This window comes from Nannobrachium achirus, assembly GCF_963921795.1.
Source record: "Nannobrachium achirus genome assembly, chromosome: 14".
In the NCBI taxonomy this organism is placed as follows: Eukaryota; Metazoa; Chordata; class Actinopteri; order Myctophiformes; family Myctophidae; genus Nannobrachium; species Nannobrachium achirus.
Window position 1 is genome coordinate 1,521,534 of NC_137821.1, and position 15,487 is coordinate 1,537,020.

The 15,487-nt window shown below is 43.2% G+C and overlaps 1 protein-coding gene across 1 annotated transcript; it reads right to left on the bottom strand.

The window, feature by feature from the left end:
• Nucleotides 1–1,221: 1,221 nt before the first annotated feature.
• On the bottom strand, nt 1,222–15,263 carry gltpd2a (glycolipid transfer protein domain containing 2a; the record flags this gene model as incomplete). The annotated part of the gene is made up of 7 exons (XM_080742294.1): nt 15,071–15,263; nt 11,360–11,421; nt 11,061–11,180; nt 10,346–10,440; nt 3,003–3,150; nt 2,315–2,511; nt 1,222–1,450 (listed from the first exon to the last, which is right to left on the bottom strand). The coding sequence occupies exons 1-7, from the start codon at nt 15,159–15,161 to the stop codon at nt 1,222–1,224; spliced, it is 942 nt and encodes a 313-aa protein (XP_080598420.1). The 5' UTR covers nt 15,162–15,263.
• Nucleotides 15,264–15,487: the final 224 nt, after the last annotated feature.

Below are 15,487 nucleotides of genomic sequence, written 5' to 3' on the forward strand. Positions count from 1 at the left end.
CATATACAAAATGTAATGCCTCTTTTCCATGAGGCTCCCATCTTTGCCATACCCTAGCTTTGGCTGAACTGACGCCACAGATTGTAACTAGATATTTGATAGAAATTAAAAATGTTAAGCCAGATTTAGCTCCTACGCTTGTGAACTCCCAGTGTAAACTGCTAGTCTAGTGAATCTAGTGCAGATGGTTCAGGGTAAGGGGAGCTTTCACCTAGTCTAAATGTAGTAGAAATAATGATAAAGAAAACACCAGCACTATTCTGGTCATGTTTGTTATTTTAATAATCTTCATGACATGACACATGAAAAAAAAAACACAAAAAAAAAACAATGAATAGAGGGTATGCGTGTGACATCATCATCATACCAGGAAGTTATGTGGGAACGCCTACTGTGGCAAAAAAAACTACTTTCTGGACTTGACAGACCATACACCAAACAGAAAAGTCATATCTGATTGCATTAAGCAACGTTAAACAACGTTGAACTCACTTTGCCACTCAATTTGCCACTCGATGTGCCACTCGATTTGCCATTCACTTTATGCATGCGCATACCCTCTATTGAAATGATGTCATTTCACAACAACAGTAATAATAACGATAAGGGATCAGATTCACATTTTACAAACCACAGGCTATGGGATATGTACATTATAGTCCTGACTCCTGGTCCCATTGCTGGAAGGTGTGTATTCAGGTCAAGTCCAACGTGTGTGCGTGCGTGCATTAGGGCATTACCAAAAAAGTCGACAAGTCGACTCAGTCGACTTCATTAAACAAGTTGACTCCCACCAGAGAAAGTCGAAGTTGAAAAAAAATAATAATAATACTTTCTATTGTGAAAATAGCAGATCTACATGCTGTGCGCATGTAGATCTGCTATTCTCACAATCTCTGCCTCTAATATTAAAAAGTCCTTAAATTGTCACTTTAGAAATGTGCAGATACCCTCTATACACTTAAGCTTTATGTTGGTTTGTTTACAGTCGAGTGAGAAAACAATGTTTCACATTAAGTTAATCATCTGGGGACCCCCCAAAATAATTGGGGGGTCGTGTGTGATGTTATGACGTCATCAAACGATAAAGTCGACTTCAACTCAACTTTTTACTGAGTCGAGTCCACTTGCAAAAATCACAAGTCGTTAATGCCCTAGCGTGCGTGCGTGTGCGTGTGTGTGTGCGTGCGTGTGTGCGTGCGCGTGCGTGTGCATGCGTGCTCAGGGCAGCTGCAGCATGCCGTGCGCCTCCAGGATGCGGTGTGTGCGTGCGTGCACGCGCCTCAGGGCACGCGTGAGCGCGTGCAGCACGGGGACGAACTGCCGCTGGTCCTCAGCGCACACAATGTCCAGAAAGACCCTCCTCTCTGGGAGAGACAGGAAGACCACCTCCGCCATCTGTCTGATCAGCCAGGGGTGGTGGGGGGCTAGCGCTATGAGGTAGGCCTCTCTGTGAAGATAAACACACACACACACACACACTGATCAGCCAGGGGTGGTGGGGGGCCAGAGCTATGAGGTAGGCCTCTCTGTAAACACACACACACACTGATCAGCCAGGGGTGGTGGGGGGCTAGCGCTATGAGGTAGGCCTCTCTGTGAAGATATACACACACACACACTGATCATTCTCTTTTTTGCATTTGCAAAGATTCTCTATAGCAAACACTATGCCAGAATAAACATACATGTGTCAATATTTCAAGTGGGGATCATCAACATTTGTTTACTACACATCTTGAAGATTGTAAAAAAGCAAATGTTAGAAAAAATACATCAATAGGGTGCATGGGGGAGGAGTTGCTGTGGTCCAGTTTAGGTGAATTTTAACTTTTTTGTGTTTATTTGGGTTTTAATGCACTAAACAAGATGGAACCATGGCAAGCCTTCATATCAATCAATTCATCTTGCAAAGACGAATATAAAATGGGGTGGATGGTTTCTGTCGGATGTATAGTTCAGGAGCTATGTTGATTTAAAGTTATTCGTTTTCACAGCCAAAAATCCTGGACGGACACAACATGGTTAAAAAAAACATATATGGGACAATAATTGGATCTGTGAACATCAAAATTCATTAACTAGACACCTTAAGGATTCTAAAAAGGTAGGTTAGAAAAATATATCTTTCGGGTGCGTGGGAGGCCTACCTTCCTACCAGACTATAGTGGTAGGGGGCTAGCGCTACCAGGTAGGCCTAAAATGAAAAAACAACAACATGCTACAAGTCGTCTGAGTCAGCGTGTCTCAAGTCGAGTCGAGTCTCAAGTTTTTGCCCTTACGTCCGAGTCGAGTTGCAAGACGTCAAATTTACCTGCAGAGGTCCCCGGGGGTTCTGAGCATGCCCAGTTGGTCCTCTCCCTCCATCAGACCCTGCAGTAACAGACGCAGCCATTGGAGGGAGCGGTGCAGCCTCAGCAGGGTCCTGCAACCTGATTGGCTGCGACGGGAGAAGTCCACCACTCCCGCTTCGAGCTCCGCCTCCACCATGGAACGAACCGAGTGATAGGCCTAGAGAGAGAGAGAGAGAGAGAGACATTAGGAATGAATGAGAGAGAGAGAGAGAGAGAGAGAGAGAGACATTAGGAATGAATGAGAGAGAGAGAGCACATTGCTATGGCAAAACGGTGAGGAAAAAGACTAGGATATAAGTCTAGGATGTAATTGGCGACACACACACACACACACACACACACACACACACACACACACACACACACACACACACACACACACACACACACACACACATATTGCTATGGCAAAACGCTGAGGAAAAGTGGCTACAGACACACGCACAGCCACTCTATGGAGCGGTTTACCACCGCTCAAAAATATTTTTCATAATAGTAAAAAAAAAAGGCTAAAGGGATAAATAAGGGGTAAAAATATAAGCCCTAAAAGTAGGCCTATTAACTAAAACACTGTCAGTGGTGCTGATTGACAGATTTTCACATATCTTTCCTCTAACAACGTGAACATAAATCAGTTCTTTCTCTGACCCCAGGTTGTAGTCCAGACGGCCCATGGGGTGCTGGGGTTTGTAGTTTCAGTGTGCCATGTTTGAGTGACAGCTCTCGTATGACGACCACCTTGTCTCTGACCTTCTGAGAGAAGAAGCTGACGATGGTTCCTAGAGACTCCATGAACCTGGGGAGAGAGACATTAGGAATGAATGAGAGAGAGAGAGAGAGAGAGCTATGACGCAATCGCCGTTGCGGTCCAAATTGTTAAAGGAGTAGTTCACCACTTTTCAACCTGTCTTCATATAATAGGTCCTCACTAATGTTCATGATAAAATATCACAATTTTTTTCTACTCAGTCCAAGTCTCCTAGGAGAGCTGTGGGAAGTTCAGAATCCATCGTCTTGTGACATCATCATTTTCCCAAAAAAAAAAAATAATCAATATTTTTGAAAAAAATATCTAGATTTTTATTATCGCGAGAACAATGGCTTCCAATTTAAAATTGCAACTTTTCAGGAATAGAAAGCCTGCAGTTTCTATAAGCTGGATTGGCAATCGATGATGTCACAAGACGATGGGTTTCTGACCTGCCCACAGCCCTCCTCTAAAAAAAAAAAAAAAAAAGAAAAGCTATTTTTGAGTGAGGACCAATTATATGAACATAGGTTGAAAAGTGGTGGAGTGCCCCTTTAAGCAAAGAGCCGTCGGCGACGGGGTCCCACCCCTTTTACTGAACGATTTGGTTGCCATGGCGACGCGTCTATGGAGCAGGCGTTGTAGGCACAACGTGTAAAGGGACCTTCTGGCGTCGTACAGACGTCTATGGAGCAGGCGTTGTAGGCACAACGTGTAAAGGGACCTTCTGGCGTCGTACAGACGTCTATGGAGCAGGCGTTGTAGGCACAACGTGTAAAGGGACCTTCTGGCGTCGTACAGACGTCTATGGAGCAGGCGTTGTAGGCACAACGTGTAAAGGGACCTTCTGGCGTCGTACAGACGTCTATGGAGCAGGCGTTGTAGGCACAACGTGTAAAGGGACCTTCTGGCGTCGTACAGACGTCTATGGAGCAGGCGTTGTAGGCACAACGTGTAAAGGGACCTTCTGGCGTCGTACAGACGTCTATGGAGCAGGCGTTGTAGGCACAACGTGTAAAGGGACCTTCTGGCGTCGTACAGACGGCTGCTACGGCGGCAGGTTGATCTATGGAGCGCTGATCATTTCCGGTTGTCCTCTGCCGTCGCCGTACTAAGCTTAAACAGCCTACTATCACCCAAACTGAGACTTGTTGCCCCAAATTCTACAAATACATTCTACAAATACATTCTACAAATACATTCTCCGCACTATCAATGCATGCAGGGCAGAGTAGAAGTTCGGGCCGTTTCGCCGCCCTCATGTCTAGAGGTCGTGCTACTATGCGGCCCTCTCAGTTACGTTGTACTGCGTAGTTGTGTACATGTAGAGTTGTGTACATGCGTAGTTGTGTACATGTAGAGTTGTGTACATGCGTAGTTGTGTACATGTAGAGTTGTGTACATGCGTAGTTGTGTACATGTAGAGTTGTGTACATGCGTAGTTGTGTACATGTAGAGTTGTGTACATGCGTAGTTGTGTACATGTAGAGTTGTGTACATGTAGAGTTGTGTACATGTAGAGTTGTGTACATGCGTAGTTGTGTACATGTAGAGTTGTGTACATGCGTAGTTGTGTACATGTAGAGAGTATTGCTTCATTCACACTGAGAGAAGCCAAGCTAATGGTTTGCTTGGTAATTCAATGTATTCTCTATGCAAACCAGCTTTAAACATTTCCAAGCTTTTTTTCCAGCTTGGACATTTTTAAAGCTGGTTTGCATAGAGAATACATTGAATTACCAAGCAAACCATTAGCTTGGCTTTTCTGTTTGTGAATGAGGCAATAAGGAAGGTGTTGGTTTGAGCAGTGAGTATGAATGATGCATGTGGACACATAGAGTCATAGAGATATGAATGATGCATGTGGACACATAGAGTCATAGAGATATGAATGATGCATGTGGACACATAGAGTCATAGAGATATGAATGATGCATGTGGACACATAGAGTCATAGAGATATGAATGATGCATGTGGACACATAGAGTCATAGAGATATGAATGATGCATGTGGACACATAGAGTCATAGAGATATGAATGATGCATGTGGACACATAGAGTCATAGAGATATGAAGGATGCATGTGGACACATAGAGTATAGTATGAATGATGCATGTGGACACATAGAGTATGAATGATGCATGTGGACACATAGAGTATAAAAGCATATGGGCAGTTGTTGATGGAAATGACATAGCATTGTTGTTAGAATAGATGTCATGGTTTATATTGTCATGTTGTAATATAGGACAGTGTTGTTACAACATGTACCGTATATACATACTATAAGAAATAATGACATAGCAGTGTTGTTAGAATAGATGTCATGGTTTATATTGTCATGTTGTAATATAGGACAGTGTTGTTACAACATGTACCGTATATACATACTATAAGAAACAACATGTACCGTATATACATACTATAAGAAAGGAAATAGTTGTAAAATGAAATGATATTCAGAATGACAGTATGTCAGTGTGTAGTATTGAACCTTAACATTGTGAAAGTACTGCAGGTGTACGTTAACAACTCCCCCACAGGTACAATCCTACAACAATAGGAGGTTTCCATAGTGAAAGTACTGCAGGTGTACGTTAACAACTCCCCCACAGGTACAATCCTACAACAATAGGAGGTTTCCATAGTGAAAGTACTGCAGGTGTACGTTAACAACTCCCCCACAGGTACAATCCTACAACAATAGGAGGTTTCCATTGTGAAAGTACTGCCGCCAAGAACGTTACCAAAGATCTGAGCTATCCATGTGTGAGAGTTGGAGTCAGTAGAACCAACAGTGTGCTGTGACTGTGAGACCCTGTCCATGCGACTCGGGGGCCATCGGCCTCTGCTTCAATTAGTAGTTGGGATACTCATCACCCACTGATTATCACTTTATCAACTTAAAACGAGAGCATTGACATCATACAACCACCAGAAAGACAGTGAGCAGCACACGCTCCACAACACCACAGAGAGAAGCAGGGATTTCCCCCTCAGTCAGCTGATCTACCTACTCAGACACAAGCACAGCTGACTGACAGAAAACCCACTGGACTAAACCACATAAAGGAAAAAAATCACACCCGTGTGAAGTGGAGCTGTGTGTGTGTGTGTGTGTGTGTGTGTGTGTGTGTGTGTGTGTGTGTGTGTGTGTGTGTGTGGATCATGTGTTTTTTGTGACATTTGAAGAAAATATGTAGGAAAAGGAGCAAAAAGTGTGTTTTGGAGAAAATTCAAGATGGCGGAAAATCTATCATGGCGCAAATGGGCGTGGCCTATATGGGGAGATGCGTCATGACCCAAGGAATCCAGGGAAAAAATATTTTTAATTTTCCGACCTACGGTTCAAGAGTTACAGGCCAAAACGTAAAGTGGGGTGTTATGGCGCCACCATGCGGCCAAATGACACAATTATTTTTTATTTAATCCTTGAAATCATTATGAACCTCCTCTCCAAGTCTTGAAACTCTAGCCCCTATGGTTTGCGAGAGACAAATAATTGAATGTGAGTTTTTGCGATTCCCATTATAAGTCAATGGGGAAAATTAATTCACTAATAAATTAATATCAATTAAACTATTGAACCTTTCTCTTAGCAAGTTACTAGCCCACGATTCCCGAGTAAGCCGGTCGATTTGACATATGGCGCGAGTGTGTGGTGGCATAACTGTGGGACTAGTAGCGTGCCGAAAGTTCAGGCTACATACACACAGACACACAGACACACAGACAGACAGACAGACACACAGACCCACACAGCCACGTATAGGGAGCCTGTGCTTCACACAGCTCCAAAAACCTGACACAGTGGAGAGAGACCAGTGGCGTCAGTTCAGCAAAAGCTAGGGTATGGCAAAGATGGGACTCCTCATGGAAAAGAGGCATTACATTTTGTATAACACGGTTCTATTGTGAAAATAGCAGATCTACATGCTCATGAGCATGTAGCTCTGCTATTTTCACATGTAGATCTGCCATTTTCACAATGTCTGAAAAATAAACGAGTATTTTCAGTTTTTTACCCAGGTTTCTGCAGTTTCTTGGGCTGGATATGGCAGCCTGGAACGGTTGTTCAAGTGCAGCTGAACTTAGCATGTTAGTAAACGTGCCACAATGAACAATAATGCATTTCACCTGTGCAGCTGACCTGCGGAACCTGGGAATATACCATTTGTCAAGATGGGAAGAATACAAGTCTGGGGAATATAATTATAATACCTTTTGTTGAAGTGACCATTTTGTAACATTTTGCATTTGTAGTTATTTTACTGTAATTTAACAACATAATAACCAGCACAGATAGACAAAGAGACATTCATGGATTTATATTTAAAAGTAACTTTTATTCTCCCCCCCTGGACCCAGGGTATGGCAGCTGCATACCCCTGCCATACCCATTTGACGCCCCTGAGAGAGACTACACGAAACCAAAGCAAAATAGAATGCTTTATAGTTCTAAACAGGGAATACACTGTGGCAGAATACCTGAGCACTGTTTGAGTGATGCAGACCCAAGGAAAACCTTGACTTGGTACAGACTCAGCCAACACAGCCTTGCAATAGAGCAGGGGTTTTCAAAGTGGGTGACGGGGCACCCTGGGGTGCCGTGACGGCAGTCCAGGGGTGCTGCGAGATGGACAATTGACAAAATATTATTTAGTATCATTTTAAACTTGAAGTACAAAGTTATTTTCAGTCAGTTCGAACCAAAATGGCTGTTATCTCCACATTTTCCTCGCAACATAATCACTAAAATATCGTCACTGTTGGGCAGAATCCTCGTATCTCCAAGTTTCAAATGTGTATGTCTTTTGCCCTGCTTCATCATACAAGACCGTTGCACAAAACTAGAGAAAACAGCAGATCTACAGCACACAGTGTGCTTGTAGATCGGCTATTTTCACAATGTCTGTCTCTAGACAATTTGACAATTTGGCCTTTGTTTAATTGGCCATTAGTACATTTTATAAATGATAAATAATAAATACAAAACAAATGGTTTTTGACATAGAAGGTTTCCACCCGACAACGACGATATGCTATAAATATAAGCTGCTGGGAGTGAAAATTATAATGTAGGGATGTATATATAATATAATGTGCCTCAGATTAAAAAAATATTTATGGGGTGCCCTGAGACAAAATAGTTTGGGAACCCCTGGACTAGAGAAAGTCCTCCACAGACGGACCCCGCTCCCAAGGGAAGACAGACTATGCACCCACTGCACACAACATGAGCTACACTTTCTAACCACCTGCACACTAGCACATCGCAGTGAGGTGTCGGAAGGCTTTCTTTTACAAATATGATGTGCTATTTTGAAGATGAAGATAAGAGCGTCCACAGAGATGAAAATCACTACATGTCAGGCCATATGCTGGCCTGGATAACTAAAGAGCTGTTTATGGCATATATTCCAGGAAATAAATGACATTCGCTGTTCGCAATGCATTGTGGGAGTGTAGTTTCTGCACTTTTGACAAAGATTATGTACACAGTGTTGTACCCTGCCCTTTTTTCCAGCTTCCTAATTCATCGTTGCATTCAAAGAATTGTGTTTATTGTCATGATTCCTCTCAAGCCGGGGTGGCTTTGTCAGAGGCTTAAGGTGGAACACACTAGCCGACAATCGGGGCATTTAAAGGACAACTCTGCCCTAAATCACTTCTAGGCTAATTTTCCTACTTATATTGATCCAAAATTACTGTCCATGGGGTCTATTAGGCACAAATGCTCCTGTTGTCCAGTTTCCCCAGCAGAACCCAGCAGCTCTCATAGCATAGAGTGGAGCTTATAAGCCTATCACTTTGACACTATTTGGTGTGGTCAAAAGTGATTTCTTTTTTCATGAATGCATTACTAGTTGTCATTACAAACACATCCATGCCTTGGTTGTCCCACACAAGCCATCACAATCTCATAAATCATGTTTTGGGGTGAGCATTCGGCACAACTGCCAATCAAAGTGACTGTACTGGCCAATCACAGGGCATCTTTTCCGGGACTTGGTAAAACACATAAAAGCATAACATCTGTTTAGCAGAGTGTGATGGCTTTTGTGGGACAACGATGACATGGATGTGTTTGTAACGACAACTAGTAGCACATTCATGAAAAATAAAATCACTTTTGACCACAACAAATAGTGTCAAAGTGATAGGCTTATAGGCTCCACTCTATGCTATGAGAGCTGCTGGGTTCTGCTGGGGAAACTGGACAACAGGGGCATTTGTGCCTAATAGACCCCATGGACAGTAATTTTGGATCAATATAAGTAGGAAAATGAGCCTAGAAGTGATTTAGGGCGGAGTTGTCCTTTAATTACCCTCCGACAATCGGGCTGCCTGCGACTGAATCGGGCCCGACTATCGGGCATAATTTTCGTCTAGTGTGAGGTCTCACAGATCCAATCTGAGCCCAGCCAAGTGGCTCGCAGGGCGATCGGGCTCGGCACGACTCTTTTCAAAAATGTTTGATATTTTTCTAGATCACTACTGGTCTGGAACAGCAGCGGGGGACGAGAGAAAATACAGCTGCTGATGGACGCAAGTCTGAGCATAGTATCTGAGTGACAGATCTCTCTCTTTTTCTCTCTCCATCTCTCCCTCCCTCTCACACACACACACACGCACACACACACACACTGACACACACACACACACAAACAAACACAGACACACTTTTCATACCGTCCGTCCGTCCATTAGGTTGTATCATGATTGGGATGGGAATTAAAACTCAACGGTAGCGGGTTTGTTTAGGCCTATATCAAACACAAACAGCAGAAATAACCACCACCAGTCACTGCAGTCAGTCACAGACTGCGAACAGCAAACATCTGGCTTTGCTCTTGGAAGTCAAAGTACACACCCAAGCCTGATCTACAAGCCCTACAACGTGGTGTAGGTTTAAATAAATACTCTATGAAATGTCTACGGATGAAATGCATGGGGAAAACGCTTCCGGTTCCAGAGTGAGGACGGGGCGGGGCTTAAACTGCGATGCTCTAGTCTAGAATACCAAGACATCAGAGACACATACTGACTTGAATCTCCCAAGTTTGTGCATCTACCATTGTTTGGGTTCAAGAATTTCTTGTTAAATGTTAATGCAAATAAAGATGATACATTGTGTGTGTGTGTGTGTGTGTGTGTGTGTGTGTGCGTGCGTGCGTGCGTGCGTGCGTGCGTGCGTGCGTGCGTGCGTACGTGCGTGCGTGCGTGCGTGCGTGCATACTTGATGAGTTCGTCCCAGCTGTGAAGGTAAGGTTCCATCAAGACATCATCATCAGAGCCCAGAGCAGAGCTGAGATGGAGCAGCAGCCGATGAGCCTGAAAGACAACATTTAGGCCTAGAATTATTGTCTGCTTTAACTATTGAAAAATAGCAGATCTACAGAGCTTGTAGATCTGCTATTTTTGAAAAATTTGAAAAATTTGAATTTTGACCTGATTCTATAAGTGTCTTTTGAATCCTTCTAAGGTTTTTTGAAAAACCCTATGTTATCTATGTCAGCAATCTGGCTTAGCCATTGTCAAAGAAAAGGTCCTTTTCACTTCAACTGGAGCTCAGTTAGTCTGTTCTTGAGAGACTGCTATGTCAGTGGTTCTCAAACCTTTTCAATGATATCTATTTGGCCACGGACCCCCATCTCAAAATATTTAGTTCCAGGGACCACCCAGAAGCAAAATTTGAGTTACAAACGTTCGCTTTGAAAATACATATATTCAAAGATTTGCACACATTTTCACGACTTAAAAAAAAAATAGCAAGATCTACAAGCTCGGAGCGCTGCACTCGGTGCCGCGCTGTGAGCTTGTATATCTGCTATTTTTCACTGGTTAAAGCATTCAATAATTCTAGGCCCTAAATGGGTTAAACCAATGTCTTTTGTCAAAGTCAAAGTGTCATTTTGTCAGAATAGAAACCAAAGACGTCCATAATGTTTTACCTGGAAGGATCGTCCGGGGCATTCTGGTGGGAGGGGCAGAGCTGATGTTGACTCCGCCCTCTGCTCCTTCTCTGCCTCTGGTTGGCTGTCACTCTGTTGGTATCCCACGGCAACCGTGGGCTGGACATGCACGCACACACACACACACACACACACACACACACACACGCACGCACACATGGACATGCACGCATACACACGCACACACACCTTCTGGGTTAATTGAGCTATTTAATGCTTCTCTCTCTCTGTGTGTGCGTGTGCGTGTGTGTGTGCGTGTGCGTGTGGGCGTGTCTCACGGTCAGAAGGTGAAAGGTCAAACAAGGATGCCAGGATCTCTCACAGTCTCTGCCCAGCTGAGCTGCAGACACACAGACAGACAGGCAGACAGATTTCAGGCATCCCAACTTTGAGAGATCAGAATGTCTGGGAGGTCCCATGTGCACGTGCGCGCTGCGCGCGCACCCGTCCTCGCTTCTCGGATTTTACTCATTTTTCTACGGTTAAAAATGGTTAAAAAACTGTTAAAAACGGTTCTGCATGGCGGCGGAACCATTTTAGGCTTAATATAATCGGGTTAAATTATTGCATGATGTCTTTCTTACCTATTTGGGACAACGTTCTGTCACTCTCACAGTGAGACACACACAGCAGCCTGCCTGCAGGTTGCCGTGCATCGCACAGGCTGACACACTGCAGCTATATGTCCAGTTGTATGTCCAGCGAAAAATAAACGACAGTTGTAAAGTAGTTATTTTATTCATATTAACTCATACAGTGCCAAACGACTTTCAGATCAACTATCTTACTATGGACTTCCCTGCCAGACGACTTAAATCGACTTTTACTTTTTTCTTTTTTTTGGACCCCATTAAATCTAGTAAACATGATTTCAATCGCGATTTTGCATGTTCCACCCCCATACAACCCCATCTTTCAAACAGGGCAGCCATCTTTGTTTACATAACATGTAAAACATAATGGCTATTATCTCAAGAATGCCTGAACGGATTTCCAATCTTTTTTTTGTTGTTTGAAAGCTGTGAACAGCCTGCACAAACATGGTGCATGATCTGTGCATGGGCGTGCATGATCTGTGCACTATAAATTACATGGAAGTCTATGGAGATTTAATGGCAATAAAGCCACTCGAGGGCATATTTAAATTGGCAGTAACTGAGTTAAGCAGCTGTCAACCTGTCTGTTTACTGTTATGAGCTGAATATATCCTTCACGCTTAATGAGAACCCAGTCTCTGCATCTGAGACCAGTGGTTGGTCACTTTTAGACGCCCACATCTCCCACAGCGAACGGCAATCATTAATTTGCCAGATTGACAGTTCGATGACGAATGAGAACAGATTTATTTGCATCGCGGGTCGCAGATCGGGTTCTAGACCGGATCCAGCCGGATATGGCAGGCATTTGCGGGGGCATCCGGGATTTCCGGGAGGTTCAGTGCCACTCACGGGTGTCCGGGAGGAGACGCTGATTTCCGGGAGACTCCCGCAACATCCGGTGGACTTGGGATGTCTGAGATTTGACCCAGCTGATTTGGTCACATTCCATATTAGCATCGCTGTACATATTATTTTTTTACCCAGCAGAGTTGGTGACATTTTCAGAAAAAAACATAATAAATTCAGGGAAATAAAATAAACTTTGTGCTTCGTGAGAAGTATTTGCTCCAATCAACCCATCTCAGAAAAATGAGAATTTTAGAAATAATTGGAAAGTCAAACCTGCCATATTCTGTTATTATCTGCTCCATCTGTCACTGGAGTCATTCAACTTGCTATGGTTATGTCCCCTAAATGTTTAACTGTATTGTTTTGTACTGTACTGTATTGTATGTATTGTATGTTTTGTATGGATAGCCTTTTACTACTTTTGTACAGCCTGCCCAGGGACTACAGATGAAAGCTAGCCTATGGCTATCTCTGACTCATTTACATTGAAGTGAAAACTGACATGTCGATTAATGAGTACTGTCTCTGTCAAAGAAAAAAGAATAATACAAAAAAATACATGGTCTTTACAAACAATGTTTGATCGCAACTTTATATACCATGCGGCCATTTAAAATTAAGATTTTCAATGCAGGCACTTTTAACACACATACAATACTAGAAAAGAAAATTTCTAAGAAATTTTGAGTGTGCCTGCAGCTCGCTAAGTCTGTGCAACCTCGTGTAGCGGTTGGTGTTAGTGTTTCGTTTTGAGAGGGTCGTTCCCCCTGAAAAACACATTTTGGCATGAAACGGTTACGTTTTGCGCGTTTGTGGTGCCCCCTATGGGTCGAAGTGGAAATGCTTTTGGGTATATGTTCAGTATAGCGCCCCCCACTTGTGGTTAAAATTTGGTGTTGACTGGATGTTTCGTTTGTGATTTATGGCTACTTCTTACAAAACGGGCTCCTCCCGCTAACTTTGGAACCCTGTTACGGAAGAACGGTATGGACTATCAAAATATCGTTTAAATATGTTTATCGCAGGAGTCCATAGATCGTGTGTATCGATTTTTGTGACATTTGGAGAAAATATGTAGGAAAAGGAGCAAAAAGTGTGTTTTGAAGAAAATTCAAAATGGCGGAAAATCTATCCTGACGCAAATGGGCGTGGCCTATATGAGGAGATGCGTCATGACCCAAGGAATCCAGGGAAAAAGGAATTTTAATTTTCCGACCCACGGTTCAAGAGTTACAGGCCGAAAGGTAAAGTGGACTGTTATAGCGCCACCATGAGGCCAACTGACGAAATATTTTTTTATTTAATCCTTGATATCATTATAAATCTCCTCTCCAAGTTTTGAAACTGTAGCCCCTATGGTTTGCGAGAAAAAAAAATATTGAATGTGAGTTTTTGCGATTCCCATTATAAGTCAATGGGTAAAATTAATTCACTAATAAATTAATATCAATTAAACGATACAACTTTTCTCTTAGAAAAGTAATAGCACCCCATTCCCGGCCGAGCCGCACGAATTTGATGTATATATTGCGGGGGTAGCGTAAATTGTGCGGCAGTTATTACGTGCCGAAATTTGCAAGAACATTACTTACTTACTTACTTACTGACTTACTTAAGTATGGCGGATTACAATAAGTGTTTTGCCATTGCATGGCAGGCACACTTAATTATAGCGTATTGTGGGTTTTATATTGCAATGGGGACACATTATGGGACACTTTATTAGAACACAGCCTATTTCACGATTGCATTGACAGCTGCAGTACAGCTCTCCCTCGCCCAAAGTGCTGGTGCCTCAATTGTGGGAGCGTGAATTTGGCTGCCTGGTTTCTGTTAAACACCATAGTAAAACAGGACACTGTGAACTAGCATAGCAGATACAGAGCCAACATGGCCGCCTGGTTTCTGTTCAACACCATAGTAAAACAGGACACAGTAAACTAGCATAGCAGATACAGAGCCAACATGGCTGCCTGGTTTCTGTTCAACACCATAGTAAAACAGGACACAGTAAACTAGCATAGCAGATACAGAGCCAACATGGCTGCCTGGTTTCTGTTCAACACCATAGTAAAACAGGACACAGTAAACTAGCATAGCAGATACAGAGCCAACATGGCTGCCTGGTTTCTGTTCAACACCATAGTAAAACAGGACACAGTAAACTAGCATAGCAGATACAGAGCCAACATGGCTGCCTGGTTTCTGTTCAACACCATAGTAAAACAGGACACAGTAAACTAGCATAGCAGATACAGAGCCAACATGGCTGCCTGGTTTCTGTTCAACACCATAGTAAAACAGGACACAGTAAACTAGCATAGCAGATACAGAGCCAACATGGCTGCCTGGTTTCTGTTCAACACCATAGTAAAACAGGACACAGTAAACTAGCATAGCAGATACAGAGCCAACATGGCTGCCTGGTTTCTGTTCAACACCATAGTAAAACAGGACACAGTAAACTAGCATAGCAGATACAGAGCCAACATGGCCGCCTGGTTTCTGTTCAACACCATAATGAAAGCGGAAACTACTCACGGAGCCACCAGGACGACAGGAACACCAGCAGAGCCAAAATGGCCGCCAGCAGCAGATACCGAAGAAGAGACCGCCCTCCACGGAACGACATCTTCAGGATTATAAGCACACACACATACCCTTACATGCACACTCTTACACACTCACACACACACACACACAAAACACTCTTACACACTCACACACACACACACACACACACACACACACACACACACACACACACACACACACACACACACACAAAACACTCTTACACACTCACACACGCACACACACACACACACAAAACACTCTTACACACTCACACATACACACACAACATCACACTTACTGCTAGGATATTAGATTAGAATTAGAATTATAAATAAATCCATATTCTGCTGGTAAATGATCTAAAATTATATTCTACTCTCT